The sequence below is a fragment of the Alosa pseudoharengus genome, unplaced genomic scaffold (assembly GCF_046254945.1).
Source record: "Alosa pseudoharengus isolate Yale_2024_CS ecotype anadromous, Long Island Sound unplaced genomic scaffold, YU_APseudo_1.1 YU_APseudo_1.1_scf_2, whole genome shotgun sequence".
NCBI lineage: Eukaryota > Metazoa > Chordata > Actinopteri > Clupeiformes > Clupeidae > Alosa > Alosa pseudoharengus.
In genome coordinates this window covers 15,319,525-15,335,964 of record NW_027468663.1, presented here as the reverse complement: position 1 = coordinate 15,335,964, position 16,440 = coordinate 15,319,525, and the positions used below count along the sequence as shown (strand labels likewise).

Genomic DNA, 16,440 nt, shown 5'->3' with positions numbered 1-16,440 from the left:
CAATAACAGTAATGAGTAGTATTGGCACTAGTCAAAAGCAGCAGTACTACTAATAGTAGCAGTAACAGCACAATCACGGTTATCTACTAGCACAAATAGCTGAAGATAGAAATGCTGTACATGAAGGAAACCATAACCTGCACTGACTGTGGTGACATACTGGTTGCAGATAAACACGTCACCAGGTAAAAGTAAACACAGTACTCTCACTAACAGTACTGGCTGAGATTATGAATCAATACATTTCCCCTTGCAGCTATGCAATGGCACAATCTGCAAGGGTATCTACCCCAAACCCCCTCCTTCCCCAGACGTATCCTCTATCAGTGTAGTGCCCCCTAGAGCCCTGGAGGCCTAGAGGCTCAAACTGAACAGAACAGAGATACAACAGTCTGGCAGAAGATGTTGAGAAGAGTGAGGGTGATTAGAAGAGAGAGGGTGTAAACAGGAGTCCCTGTAAGGGACAAGGAGGAGTGTTCACGTCGGGGGAAATGGACTCAGCCAAAAAGAAGATGGATGGAAACAGTGAGTAAAGACAGGGAGAGCAGCAGGAGGGATGAACGAGAGGTGACAGAGGAGAAGGATGCCGAGGAGAAGGGTGGCAAGACATCGAAGTCGGGCGCACACTCGAGCTCGAAGCAGCGCAGTGTGGCACCGGCGTCTTCGTTACCGTAGTTGGCCCAGTACTCCTCAGGGTCCAGCTTGGGGAGGAGGGCCTCATCCTCGCTCAACTCGTATTTGGTCGACGTGGGCTTGCCCCCATTGAAGGGGAACGCCTTGACGGTCTCGGAACTCTTCTCGAAGATGCCCTTGGAGGAGGACACAGGCTTGTGCTTGGAGAACCACCAGCGGGTCTTGGTGCTGAAGGTGGTGGTGGTGCTACCAGCCAGCGAGCCGGGGTCGGGCAGCGGGCAGAGGGCGAAGTCCATCTCTCGCAGGAAACGCATGTCCAGGCCGCGGCGGGGGGAAGGAGAGGCACAGATGAGCTCGGAGCTGGAGATGCGGTTGGCGCGGAAGAAGTCCCACAGAGCCTGAGCCTCGCAGCCACAGGACCAAGGGTTGCCATTGAGCCGAAGGAACTGGATGGAGTCTATGTCACGCATTGCCTGACCGGGCAGCTCTGCCAGGGAGTTGTTGAAGAGGAAGAGCATGGTGAGGCGGCCCAGGTCACGGAAGGCGCGGCGGTTGACCTGCCGGACACGGTTGTCGTGAATCAGCAGCCGGTCCAGGTTGACCAGGCCCCGGAACACGTTCTCGGACAGGGTGCGGATGCGGTTGCCGTGGAGGAAGAGCTGGCTCAGGTTGATGAGGTCGGAGAACAGGTCGTCCTGCAGGAAGTGCAGCTGGTTCTCCTGCAGGTAGAGGAACTGCAGGCTGTACAGCTTGTGAAAGATGTCGTGGGGCAGAGCCGCCAGCCTGCAGCGGTGCATGTGCAGGCTCTGCAGCTTCTCCAGGCCTCGGAAGGCGCCCCCTTCCAGACGGCGCAGGTGATGGTTGTCACCCAGGTCAAGCTCTTCCAGGTCACGCATCTCGCTGAAGGCACCAGACTCAATCCAGGTGATGTTGTTGGAGAAAAGCCAGAGGACCTGAGAGGATGATGAAAAGAGTGGGGAAAAGGAGGGGGGAAGGAGGGGGGAGGAGGAAGAAGAAAGGGGGAAAGGGCAGTAGTGGTGAAGGCAAATGAGACAGACAGAGAGAGAGAGACAGAGAGAGAGAGAGAGAGAGTTTTGATGTTAATAACTTCATTTAAAACAAATAGGCAAAACGTAAGCTTCTCTTCACTCTTTCACTATTTCCAACTTCTTCAGCTTCACTCTCACCTGAGTTCCAAAGCCGAAAGTGCCCACTCTCAGTTCAGTAATGCGGTTGTTCTGCAGAAAGACGCGCTGGGACTCATCGGGCACTCCAGTTGGTACAATGGTCAGATTCTGTGCCTGGCAGCTGATCGTCATGGGGGACGGGTAACACACACAGTGGTGTGGGCAGCCCTGAGCGGGAGCAGGTTTCACCACAACCAACCAGACGACCAGCCACAGTGAGAGACCACCTGGAGGAGAGGCAGGGAATTATAGAAATAATTATCTTCACTGCTGGTCTGCGGACATTTTTCTTACTGAAGATAAGTAAATTCATTCACTAACATTAATGATAAATACTTATCTTAGCTTTTAAATACTTATTGGAAGGATGTACAAAATGTTTTCACAAGTATTGCATATTATTTCACAGCACAAATATTCTCTATTTTGTCTCAATGCACTGGGGAATATGTTGACTAACAAATCAGATGCATTCTAAAAAATGCACGTTCATTAAATCGATTAAAATGGAGTGGGCTTCTCAGAAAATTAACAGAAAATCAAGACATTGGATAACTTTACGCTGCACAACATCTTTCAATTTTTAAATATAGAGTTAAAGTTAAACCTTCAGAGAAGGCATGCACCAAAACATACTGAAACGCATCATTACGCATTTCTTTCAAACATTCTCCGCACAATCACAGTGGTTGAAAATCACATGGAACTACTTCGCCACTTTATCTGAGCAAAACATCACCGTTACAAAGCAAACAAACATGATACGAAAGAAGAATAGCCAAAAACTTACTCTTAAAATTGTGCGCAATGGAGCACCGCCGGCTCCGTGAGATCGTAGAAGTTTCCATTCTGAACCAAAGCTGAAAGCGAGTTAGCCTGCTGAGGCAAAAGACTGGCAGCTATCTCCGCTGATGCTCTGGTTCCCGAGTCGGAGCGACTGAGAGAGTACCGAACCATGGGCTCTGGGGCCCCATTTATACTCGAACTCGATGTGCGCCTACGTTAGTAGGCACCTCGGAATCTCTCCTTCGTCATCAGCCGGGTCAAGCTCAAGCGAGGGTGGGAAACGGAAAAGGAGGGGCACAAGGAGTTTTAGAGAGCGCGCGCAGATAGAAGCTACTAGAGATTCACCACGAAGTGCGTGTGTTGGGAGGGGGTTATCTGCGGCACCGTGCCCGTTTATGACAGCATCCTACAGAGACTATGAGAGAAACACGAGGCAATTATTTAATTCGGTCTTTGGGCGTACGGTCAAAACGCGTATGGCCTGTTTCCTTCTAGTTATGGCACTGAGTTAGACACAAAGCTTTAGTTTATAATATTGGGGGGCATTGCGCTCTAATGAACAAAACTTTAATTGTACATATTAGTCATCAAATAACTACTCAGTCTGGGCTATTAGGAATAGGAATTGCAGTGTTGGGAAGGCTACTTTTAAAAAGTATTGCACTACAGATTACTGAATACATGCCCTAAAATGTAGTAAAGCATTCAGATAGATTACTCAAAGTGAGTAAGTATTTTAAATACTTTGGATTACATCATCATTGAATGATATTTTATCAGCAATGAATGTGAGGTTATGTGAACTTGTAAGACCCATTGTGTCAACAACAACCCAAAACCTGCTTTACAGTGAGGATTGATTGATATATAAACCTATGTGCTATTAAAACAATTAATGTCATTATGCCAAAGACAGAGATGCTTTGTCTGTATAGCTAAAAGGCTACAAAATCCCAAACAAAGTATACACAGATTCTTTGTAATGAATTTCAACATCACATGGGGAATTACATGCCTTATTGCAGAACATCCAAGAAACAAGAACCTACTGTATATTGGCCTAAAACATGCTGGCTGGATATAAGCCCTATTGATCTACGATATAGCTAATTTACATTCTACATTTTTCAAGAGGTTTTTCATTTGCACTATCAAGGGAGAGAAAGGAGCCACCTGAGAGATACAGACATAGGCTACATGGTGTGGTTAAAGAATCGTTGAGTTTGAAAAGCCTTGGCCTACGTGTTACAATTATTTAAAATGTAATCCCTTACATATATCAGTGTATTCTGAATACCACACATTTAAATACAGTTACTCATATTTTGTATTTTAAATCCGTAATCTGAAATACATGTATTCAGTTACTTTCCAACCCTGAGGGAGAGGTACACCTTCATTTTTACCCGGGATAGACTCTCACTTTCCAACTCCTGTCCTATTTCTCTCTTCTAACACCAACACATGTACTACCCTTCTCTCACTTCTTTCCCACTTCCAACAGGTAGCCTGCAGCATGTATTCACTTCCAACAGGTAGCCTACAGCATGTATTCACTTCCAACAGGTAGCCTACAGCATGTATTCACTTCCAACAGGTAGCCTACAGCATGTATTCACTGGTCCAATGTGTCATCCATAAATACAGAAGTACGAAATTTAGGGATATAAGGTGACAGATACACATATAGAAATTTGAAAATGTGGATTTCAGAAATATGGGGTGTGGATTGCAAAAATTCAAACCAAACAGATTGCTGGGTAGATAAAATGGTCCCTGAATCACAGTGAACATGTTTAAAGGGACACCAGGCAACGTTTTTGTGTTAATTACTCATCTTCCTAAGTCGGTATATGGTTAAATGACTCATTACAGGGCGAATGAGGAAGAATATCCTGCTTGCAAGTTCAGTGTATCGTACCCACCGACCGAAGCAGGATCAGTTTACATCCTGCATCCAGAGCACAGAGGCAGGCTAATAAAACGCTAGCGATTGTTGCAAACGTGTGTATTATGGCAGAGCCGGCGAAGAAGCAGCGAAAACCCTTGACGGAAGACGCAAAGAAAAGGAAAAGAGCTTCAGACTGAGCAAGGGGGAGTTTCGTAGAGAAAAAGCATCAGGTTTGCCTGGTGTCCCTTTAAACAGTATAATGTATTCCAGTCTTACAGACAAACAGTGTGTGTTTGTTATTGTTCATGTCCTCCGCCGGTGTTTCATGTTCTGGCTGCATTGGCCCTGTTCCTCCTCCTCCTCCTCCTCCTCCTCTCCGCCATGATGACTGGACAACAGAGGCTTCCCTTACTACGCCTACTCCCACCAGCTGTGTGTGTGTGTGTGTGTGTGTGTGTGTGTTAATGTATGGGCTTGTTTCCGCATGTGCGCAAAAAAAACAAGGTCCAGGTGTACTGGACCACCGGTACTGCCAAAGAGAGAAATCCTTGCAACTGAAAAGATAGAATGACTGGAAGGAAGGAAGAGGAGAGAGAGAAAGAGGGAGAGAGAGTGAATAAAAAAGATTAAGAGGATGGATATAGTGACCCCAGGCTGTCACTCACAGCAAGGATGATTTAAATGGAGGGGGTGTGTATAGCTAATCTGTGTCACAAAAATGATTAAAGGAACTACAGCACAGCAGACAGAAGTAGAGATGAGTTCCTTTTCTTAAAACAAATGTTCACGTTTTGGGATGGAGTGTATAGGTGTGTGTGTGTGTGTGTGGGGGGGGCATCTCAGTGGAATGTAAGGGGTACTCTGTTCGTCTCCATAGCAACTGGGTCGGACAGGCCTGTTCCTGTTTGCCTGTCTGATGTTGAGCCCAGCAGTGGCGGCTGCTGCAACGTCGCCTTCCTCAGACCCGATATGGGCTCTAATGATGCACCGACACGACAATCAAATGCAGTCCCCCTGCTGTCTGCGGGCCTCACCAAACTCTATTCTCTTTCCCTTTGCTTGGCTCATTATTCTGCATTAGGCTCTTCTCTCTGTCAGGAAATTCAGAATCTCTTTAATTACACTCACGTGGCTCCCCGCCTTCTGCATCAGCTCCTCCTGCTGGTTTGGGATGTTTTTCTCACCTCCCATCCTAATTACACCTTTTTGCATCACCTCATGTTTTCTTCTCTCTTACGCACACTTCCTGCCACTGAATTTCCTTTCTGCATTATCTGCATTCTCTCTCTCTCTCTCTCTCATTCTCTCTTTCTCTCTCTCTACACCTCTCATTTTTGGTCCATGTTTCCTCTTTCCAATACATTTTTTGTGCGCTTTCCCCACTCTGTTCTTTGACTGTTACAGTACCTCTCCCCCACTCAGCTCCCACTATCTACACCAATGAGGACTGATAACCAACAGTCTTGATTGAATATGGCTTCATTTATCAAGCGAGAGATGGGAAAGTCACGCTTCGGAAGTCGAAGCCTTTTTTTCCCTGTGTGCCTCTTCTCTGACATGACAAAGGCTCTATTGAGTCGGCTTTGTCTCTGTCTCCCATGCTTCCCTCCCAGCACACGCCTGCTTTGCTCCTGACTCAAGTCACACTCCGTCTTAGTCCTTCCTGTCTCTCCAGACATGTGGGGTGTGGAGAGCCTCACACTCTTCTATTCATACTGCAGCACTGGAACCTGGATAACATTGAGCTTTTGATTTTTGTGTGTGTGTGTGTGGAACATTTGTACATTTCAGTGGTACATTTTTCTGCTGGAAAATGTTTACATTTGTATTGCAAAAATTCCCTATGGTATTGTGAACCCTCCGCCCCCACCCCTTCCACTACCCCCTAGAAAAGCACTATATTACAGTTTTTCATAATTGCTAAAACACTAAACCCCATTGTCTGAACCAAATACTCTGCTGCCTAAACACATTCATTGAATCGATCACTCTTTTGGCAAAACCATAAACAGTTTTCACCAAGTAAAACACAATATGCAGATCTCATTTACCCTGGAAATCCAGAGTTCTCGCGAGAGCACAATTTGTCTCTGCGAGACACTCTGGAAATGAGTAACGATGCATGTTACTTTTACCCCTTGCATCAAGAGGAACCAATCACATCGGTGTATCTGATATAGGCGGGCCAGAGGCAAGCTAAACAGATGATGACAGCGCTGCAATGAATCAGTCAGTAAACATTGGTCGTAGTGTTATCCAATTGCGTCGAAGTCCGGAATCAGTCAGTAAACATTGGTCTCAATGTTATCCAGTTGCGTGCAGTGAGATTTTTAAATGCATACTTGGTGCCGCCCCTCAAGTTGGGCCATGACATTGATCATGGCCAGACTCTTAATCTTTCTAGATTACTAGAGTCTGGATTTTCCAGGCTAGATCTCATTGACTCTTTTTGCAAAACTCTAAACTCATGCAATAAAACACATTTGCACTGTGATGCACTTGTGATGCATAATGGTAGCTACAAGTGGCAAAAAGTAAAGACAAAGAAAGCACAGATGTCATAAGTTAAAGGAGAATTCTGGGGATTTTCCACAAAGATCTGTTTCTCAAGGTCACCGAATACATGTTGTTACGGGAAAAAAAACGGAAAACAATCAGTTCTACCAAGCTCAAGTTGCTGCAGCCAACGGCCAGGCAGCTACAGTGCTACATTCGGGGTCAGCCCTATGTTCCCACAGCCCAATGGCCCCACAGCCCTATGTTCCCACATTTCTTAGGGTTAGGGTTAGGGTTAGGGCTATGGGAACATAGGGCTGTGTCGGACACAGGCACGCTCCCCTACATTCAGGGGGCATGTTCATGAGCCCTAGTTTTAGCTGTTGGCTGCAGCAACTCGAGCTTGGTAGAACTGATTGTTTTCATTTTATTTCCATCCCATGTGTTATGACTGCTGTGTGAATGAAGTGAAGATATTGTTTGGTTTTCACCACAGGTACGACTTTGAGGCTATTGTTTGATTTTGTTTGATTGTTTGACATGTTCCCCCCAATATTCAAATATGCTCAAAATGTCCCCCCAATATACAGTATAAAGACATAAATTGGTATACTGCAAAAGCTTATCACTCGCTGCTGTCTGAAATAATCACTTGCAGAAGAAATCACAAACTAAACACACACACACACACACACACACACACACACACACACACACACACACACACACATACACACACAGACAGACAGACAGACAGACAGACAGACAGACGCACGCATGCATGCACGCTCGCTCGCACGCATGCACGCACACACGCACGCACACACACACACACACACGTGGTATATGGATGGGGTAATGCCCTGCATGTCTGTCTTTTGCAGCATTGCATGAAGACAAAACAGACATTTTTGGTCAAAGCAAGTCATTCTGCAAAACACTGCACTATGTACAGGGCCTAAAAGAGATTAGTCAGTATTTATTGATTTGCCAAGCAGATTGCATGGTCGAGGAAAGGAGCAAGGAGAAAATAAAGACTTATTAGCTTAGTTTAGGGTGCAGTTGTTTTGGTTTCAATACTGTTTACATGATCACATTGGGCCGTGGTAATCTGACCACACATAGGCTTATCCAAGAGGGCAAAATTAGAAGAAAGCAGAGCAAACATGCAAATGTTGCATGCCCAACTTTTTTAAATAAAAAAAATACAATTTGCTACTTTGGCCACTACTGTATATCTGGACTTATTTTCCTATAACAATTATAGTTATGGAGGGCCATAAGATAGACAACATCAAGATAGCATGAAAAGGGGAAGAACAGGGCTATGTAATAGGCTACTATTAGACATTATTGTAAAAAGAAAACATATTTAAACATATCACTCAATCTGAATCTCAATGAATTTGTATAATATACATTATTATGGGACATTTGGTTCTCCTTATGATGACTCTATGGCTACAGGCTTAAAGCAACACCAAAGAGTTTTTTGTGCCTTAAAATAATGTTTCCAAAATCGTTTCAGTGGTTCATCAGCTCGTAACAGGGTGAACGGCACTTTCTGCATTCGCTTCGCGGCCCTCTATTGGCTATAACCGCACTATGTAAGTTTGCCGGATCGGGTAGCGGATCTAGTTCGATGGAATGAGACATGAGAAACTACAAATTTGACTTGCATCTGATGTCGCAATACATCGTACTTTCATAAAATCATGCAATATATTCTACCTTGTCTGTGGACATTGTTATTTGCAAAGCTGGTGCTGGATAAACAAATAGTGCGTGCAACAGAGGAAAAGTTCTTTGGTGATGCTTTAACGTGAGCTAAAGTGATCATGTGGCGTATGGGAATATTGAGCTTTCTTTTCTCTCTTGCAAATGTGCTCACACTTTTTCATTGGGTTCACACATTTCTCACACCCTTTTGCAGTTAACACAGATATCATTCAAAGACCCCAAACTCTACTGGTTTCCCTGTGCTAAACAAAAGGAAAACATATATTCGCAGGTGGTAGAGATTCCTTGCATACAGTCTGAATCTCTACCTGTGTGAAACTCCTTTACACAATTCTTCAATCAGCAATCATTCATTATCAATAAGAGATACTATGTCTGTTCTGTGTTGCTATTTGCAAGGCACATTTAGAGATTGTACTGTATTTAAGTACTGTATTGCCTATTTGGTGAAGAAAACAATACAAAAGGTGTTTACTCTAGGTCTATTTAAATGAAAAATGAGTTAGTTCAATGAAATTTGTCTTGTCTGAGTGCTTACTGTATAGGTCTTACTGTACATGTCAATGACCGTTACGTCTTTGGAGGAATGAACACAATTCATTTTTATTCAATCCATTTAGTCTTTTCACAGTTTTTGTTGATACCTGAAAAATGAGAAAGAAATAGCAGAGTAAGAGCTACTCTGGTTTTGAAAACATAATGTCAGTTGAAAACATAATGGTTTTGAAAACATAATGAGTTGACACAAGCATTAAAGCAATCGAGAAAACTGTAAATTAGCTTTAGTTAGACTTTAGACTTTGCCCATCATTTCAGAATGACATATGAGGATCTCTATCTCTGTCATGGAGTTACACCTAATTCTGCTCTGATGTTTGGTTCTGGTACATGAGTCCTCTCTTAATCTTTCAACAGTCCTTCTTTATCAGGAAGCTCCAAATAAATAATGTTCCTCAACCTTGTTATGAAAGAATCACTGTGCTGACACCTAAACTAAACACAGACACTAGATATGCTAAGTTTCTAGAACATTCTGGCTCAGTCTGTTTTTCTGTATTGTTTCTCTGGATGAAGCCATGATATCAGTGCTGGCCAACTTACAACATTCATACATCACAAAGTGCCCTCTGTGGCGCAGTGATGCTCCCTCCCTCTGCTTGTATAACACTAACCCACATCCTCTCCTCGCTCGTGTCCACTTGCATCCTGCATCTCTCCTTTATCCCTCTCTCATCCCTCTCTTACTCTTCCTTTAAGCTCACGAGCCGCCATGGCCATCCCTCTGCCGCTCCAGACGTCATCGTCAACCCCAGTGGACTTGTATGTAATAAGCGTCTCTATCTCTATCTCTATCTCTTTTCTTTCTCTCTCTCTCTCTCTCTCTCTCTCTCCACTCCCTGTTGCTTTCTATCACCTATTCCCTGATTTACTTTTTCTGCTCCTCATTCACTCTTTTTTCCTTCGTTTTTCGTTCACTTTCAATAATGCCTTCTCTCTCACACTTTCTGACACGTGTATATGCACACGCTCTCCATCTCTCATTTTTCGCTCTCCATATGTAAAAGAAAAGACTAAATTTCCTTTGTACAGCTTCCTGTGTTTGTGAGAGTGAGTGAGTTTGTGCTGAAGTATGTATGTGTGTAATCATTGTGTGGGTATGTATGACATAGGTAATTGAGTCTCTGCTGATCAATCATTATTTCTGTGGTTGTTTCTGAGAGTGAGAATGGCAGTAGAGTGTAGGCTTTTCAGTGGAAAGAATACCTTTTCAATCGCCTTATCCGTAGGGTGACCACCACCATGATACTGAAAATGAGTGTGAGGACACAAGCGGAATCAGGGTAACATACTGGGGAATAACATTAGAAAAGAAACCATTTGTGTGTGTGTGTGTGTGTTTTCACATTAGTCAACAAACTCACCTTTATGACCAACAAGGTTCTCACGGGTCATGGGATTTCTGGAATATCATGGAATTTTAATAAAGTCTTCCAGACATGGATTATCAGGGAATTATATATTTTTGGAGGCAAAGTCAGGGATTATCCGGGCATTTTGTTGTTTAAAATGTACTTGCCAAAATACTTTAATAAAAATATATTTCCACACAGCAATATGTGTTTATTGTGTTATTAGCTGTTTCCATTAGTTCTTGCTTACTGTAAGTGATTGTGGTTAGCCCTAGCCTGTTTTTTCCCCCCAAATGGTCATGGAAATTTAGAATTTTTGTCATTGAATTTTACACTTGACTTAGAGTGGGAACCCTGGACCCAGTAACTTTTTAGTCACTTCATAACTTAGTGAGCTCTGCAGCTGTGGTTTTATCATCCAGTATAGTTACTACTGCTGGAGCAAAAAACGATGGCACAAAGGATTGCCCGGCAGATCTGTCTTTCTCCTTGTGCTTGTCTGCGAGAGCCTGTTCTACCCCTGCAGCTGACATTAATGTCTGTTTGGTACACAGTTTACAAAATGCATGGTATGCATCTGTCCTGGTTTTGGTATAAAAGTGGCCCTTACAAAAAATAACTGCATTACTTGGAGGAAATATTTGCAGTTATTATGCAGGAAATTAAGTATTTCGGACACTAAAAAACTGTATTGTACTGCATAGAACTGCATAGTACTGTACTTTACTGCAGAAATGCAGAATTTTGGACAAGAACATACTGTACTGCACTGTGCTGTAGGCTCTTCTGCACATAAGGCCAACACCAGTTTACTCCACTTCTGTCGTCCTTCATATATCTTCTGCACCCTATGTTTGGTGCCAGGTTTCTTTTGGGGGTCCTCGTCTAGGTTTTCCCTCCGAAGTTCGGTGGAGTGCAGTCTTGGTTGTTGTAACATTTTCTCAGCATGTTTATAATCCATTTCCATTTGAGTGCAAAATCGGAAATAGAAAAAAAATATTCGTTATCCACGTTTTTTATTTTGGATTTCCGTTTTTTGATTGTTTGTTTTAAATGGAAAAATGAATGAACGAATCATACAAGGACCCACAAAAGTATAGTAATTCTAAATTCAACAATTGATTGTGAGGTTTTTTTTTTGTCCAACTGCGTTTGCGTGGTAGCAGAACTCAACGGGTAGCCTAATTTGGCACAACACCTGCCCAGTTCTTCAGCCTCTACACTACCACTACCTTTGAGCAAAACGGCAGAAATGTATCATGGCTATCACCAGCTAGTGGTTGTACCCTGTATTCCGGTTAGATTGGGTTATATTGATTGGGTTATAAAATGATTGAGCTAGGTTATATTGATTGGGTTATATTGATTGAGCAGGTTGTCGAGTGACCAGTGTGGGAAGTCCACAGCCAATAGCACAATGCATTTAACATCTTTTATATCTTTAACATCTGTATATAACACATCACCAACATTATTCACACAGAAAAAACACATTATCAGTCATTCATATGTAGACACAAACAGCAACAGATACACACACAGAGAGCACACAGAGAGCACACAGAGAGCACACAGTCACACACACACACACGCACGCACGCACGCACGCACGCACACACACACACACACACACACACACACACACACACACACACACACACACACACACACACACACACACACACACACACACACACACACACACACACACACACACACACACACACACACACACACACGTCCCTTCCCTCCTTGGTCTTGTTGTTATTTTTAAACCAGTGCACTCAGACTCATAGATGACGCAGATCCCAAACGCCACACTGAAACCAACCAGAGCAAAGGAAAAGAGAGAGAGAGAAAGAGAGAGAGAGAGCACAGGAAAAGACGAAAGATGACGAATGATGAAGACCTCAGAGACGCGACAGAATAAGTTAGGGGGGGGGCAAGACAAATTCCTGAAGGGAAAGAGGGCATGGAAGACAAGTGAAAGAAGAACGGTGAAACAAGAGACGATTACCCCTAGTGTTTATTTCAGGTTGTTTTTCAAAACAAACTGTATGCCAAATGTATCATTTCTCCACTCTGACAATCTGTTAGTCTGTCAGTCAGTTTGTCAATGTGTGAGTGTGAGTGTGAGTTTGAATGTGTGCGCAATGTGACAGCAACAGTCAGGTGGCTTTTTCGCACTTGGAAAAGTTAGCACACCCACTCACATAAGGGATACGAGTGAGAGGGAGGGGAATGTAATGAATGGAAAGCTACGTAGCATTCTTACATCACCAGGCGGAAGGACTTTCATGGAGCACCAGAATAAGAGCAGCAGCACTGCACAGAGCCTCAGAGAAGAACTCTGACGCACAAAGACCTGTCAGACAGTGTGTGTGTGTGTGTGTGTGTGTGTGTGTGCATAAGGCAAAAACAAGAGTGAGAGATTGGTGTGTGTGTGTGTGTGTGTGTGTGTGTGTGTGTGTGTGTGTGTGTGTGTGTGTGTGTGTGAGGCGGGGGGGGTTGAAAATGAGAGAGCCAGCAAGCTGCTCCCGAGCTAAATAATACTTCTAATTAATGCACACACACATGCATCCGTAAGCACATGAGCAGGCTCCCAAAATCTCGGGAGAATGCCGTTGTTCAGTAGCTGTGTGTAAGTACGTATGCAGCTTCATGCAATCACTTAGCGCTCCACATTGGGCTTTCTCTCCACGAGGAACCTGACAGAAAATAAGGAGAGTGAGTGAGCATGATGAGGAGATGGTCTATGTCTCAATGTCTCTCCAGGAGAAAACAATCTCAGTCTTGTGGCTGTGTGCTATATATATATATATATATACACCTTTCTTCATCTACTCCTGGAAAAGTACCTTGAAAGCGTGTCTGAATGTGACTTTGTCTAGCTTTGGTGAGGGAAGAGCGAAACTGAGGGAGATGTGTGGAGTGAGATGGGGAGGCTGGGGCGCACAGGGGTTTGTGTCTGAGCTCTCCCCTGTCCTCTAGTGGCTGTAGAAGAAAGCGCGCACACACACACACACGCACACATGCACACACGCACGCACGCACACACGCACGCACGCACGCACGCACGCACGCACGCACGCACGCACGCACGCACGCACGCACGCACACACCCACACACACACACACACACACACACACACACACACACACACACACACACACACACACACACACACACACACACGTACACGTACACGCGCATACCCCACTGTGACAACCTGAGGTTGGTACGTGATTCACAGAAGAAACAACTGATCACAACTTCACAGCTGTTGTTGAATTTGCTAAGCCCTGTGCTGTGGCTTGCCCCTGCCATCAGCATGTAGCAGAGCCGTGGCCCGTGGGGCTTCTGACGTCAATGGGGGAATGTTCCAAATTTAGCTATTCAGCCTCAGGCTGAGCTCAATGTAGGTGTTCTGCCTCAAACAATCTCTCTTTCTAGGATCTGTGCTGGGCTATCTACCCTTCACTTTATTCATCCAAACAACATCCATCATTGTCTCTGTCTTTTGATTTAAAAGAGAAAATGGAAGAGGAAGAGCATCCAGTCTTTTTTCACAAATAATCTATGAGAGTAAGGGACAACAGAGGAAAAGAAAAAAATATGTGTGAATGATATTGATTAACACACAAAAATCTGCTTTGTTTGTGCACAAAATGTTATTTCGGAAACAAAAACACACACTTCAGTCCAGCTCTTCATTCACATCATCTTTTGGAGACACTGATACACTGATATATACACTAATGTATTTTGGCAAAATTTGATTTGGCAAAAAAGATTTCCTGAACACCTTTGAAGTGTAATGAGAACAATAAACTAGAAAATGTAATTTCGAGGAAATTACCAGTGCATGAAAATATAAACATACTGTATATTAACATAAAATGCAAAACAAACTTTTATTTGATAACAGTTGGCAGAAGTCATAGTTGATAACAACTGACAGTTGAAATGGCTGAACAGTTAAATAGTTGAGTAGTTTAAATAGTTAAATTATTTAATAGTGAATTATTGTAGTGAGGACATTTATTTTGAAACAGTTGTGGGCAGAGGAAATAGTTGAACAGGATCTGTAGAGCCAGATTGTATGTTTACTGTAAAGCCTGAGACAGAGTATATAGTTTAAAAGTTAAATATAGATAGTGTAATGGATGTTGATAGACAGAAAGTTGAATGGATGTTGATAGGCAGATTGTTTAATTGATGTTGATGGGATAGTTTAATGGGTAGATGAGTGAATGGTTTGAAGAGGATGAATGGATAGAAAGTTGGATGGAATGTGCCTTATATCCTTGTAGAATGGAGATAGACAGAGAGAGTTGGCCTAATTGAGCAGAAAGCAGTTGATACAGGTGCAATCAGTTTAACTAGCTTTTTGATGGGACCTAGTTGAGCAGCTGGAAGTTGATACAGGTGCAAATCAAGTTAATTAGCCCATTATGATGTCATAGTCCCCATACAAAGTCTATGGGGAAAAATAAGCTTGTTTTTTTATTAATATCTCAAAAAGTATAAAGTTTACAAAAGTGAAAAATACATTCCCCACGTGTCCTTTTCAAGACCTACGTTAAAAAGTTTGAACGAAGTTTCTACGTTAAACGGTTAAAGCTGAATTAGACACAGAAATTTGGTGGGAAGAATAATGCACTGTAATAAAAACAGGTTTTCTTAATTATGCTTAATTACAGATTGGCACAGTGTTAAAGGTAATTTTGGCCTGGTAGCTGAGATACAAACAACTGGATGTTTGTCACAGGGCTACCCTCCACCCCCAGACGTCAGCCGCCATCGCACAAAGGACATGACAAGCCTGATTAGAACATAAAGGGTTATTTTTACTCGAAGCACTGAAAAGGACTCTGCTTCATCAGAGTTGTGCAGAGCCCCACTGAATGTGTCACAATTGTCATCACCAGTTAATTTAAACTTGAGAGCACATATTTAATCAATCTCTTTCCCACATACAAATATTATTAAGCTTCATAAGTTGACAATGTAGTTTCTACTGATTAAGAATAAGAACACTAACAGTGTTTCTCTTGTATACAACTTCATGCTCTTTCATTTGAGCGTGAATAAAAAATATTTTCACATGATCTATAAACAGTTTGGCCAACAACTTTGACAGATCTCCAAAAGAAAACAGGAAACAATATCATCGGTGTTGATTATTTTATTATTTTATTATTTTATTTTTATATTACTGATTGAAAAGGGAGCGGGTTTGGTTTACAGGCGGTGCACCCCCCTCCCCAAAACTGTCCCTTGCCTGCCAATCATCACCTCTGGCCAATCTCGCAGCCAGTGGCCTCTTCACATTGGTTGCTTCACTTTTTCACAATAGTGACAAGTGTGTAAAAAGGAGGATGAGAAAGAGAGGGAGGAAAGGGAGAGTGAAAAGGTGGGGAAGAGAGGAGAACTTTAGAGGTGAAGAAAGGAGGGTAGGAAGAACGAAGGAGGCAGCCATCCCACAGATGGTCAGTTCCTCACACACACATCTGTATTGGCCTTGTTTTCTCGGTTTAATGTCGCCCTCCCTCCCCTCTTCATCGCTGCCTCCCTGGCTCTTTCAGACTAGAGGATGTGTCACCTCTAGCCAAGGGGCTATGGGCCTGTCCTCCTCTCCTTCTTGGCCCTTCCTCCTTCTTCTCCTCCTCCTCCTCCTCCTGCCACTCTTCTTCGTCCACTCGCTTCACCCCATCCTCCACTTTCTCCTCCTCCTCCCCCCTCTCTTCCCTTTCCCTCACCCGCGCTCCCTCTCTTTCTCGCCCTCCGGATCCC

General features: G+C 43.4%; 1 protein-coding gene across 1 annotated transcript; it reads right to left on the bottom strand.

The window, feature by feature from the left end:
* Positions 1–397: 397 nt before the first annotated feature.
* On the bottom strand, positions 398–2,702 carry rtn4rl2a (reticulon 4 receptor-like 2 a). Its single transcript, XM_076295804.1, has 3 exons — positions 2,611–2,702; positions 1,821–2,047; positions 398–1,586 (listed from the first exon to the last, which is right to left on the bottom strand). Exons 1-3 carry the CDS (start codon positions 2,666–2,668, stop codon positions 498–500), a joined length of 1,374 nt encoding a protein of 457 aa, XP_076151919.1. The 5' UTR covers positions 2,669–2,702; the 3' UTR covers positions 398–497.
* Between the last annotated feature and the right edge of the window lie 13,738 nt (positions 2,703–16,440).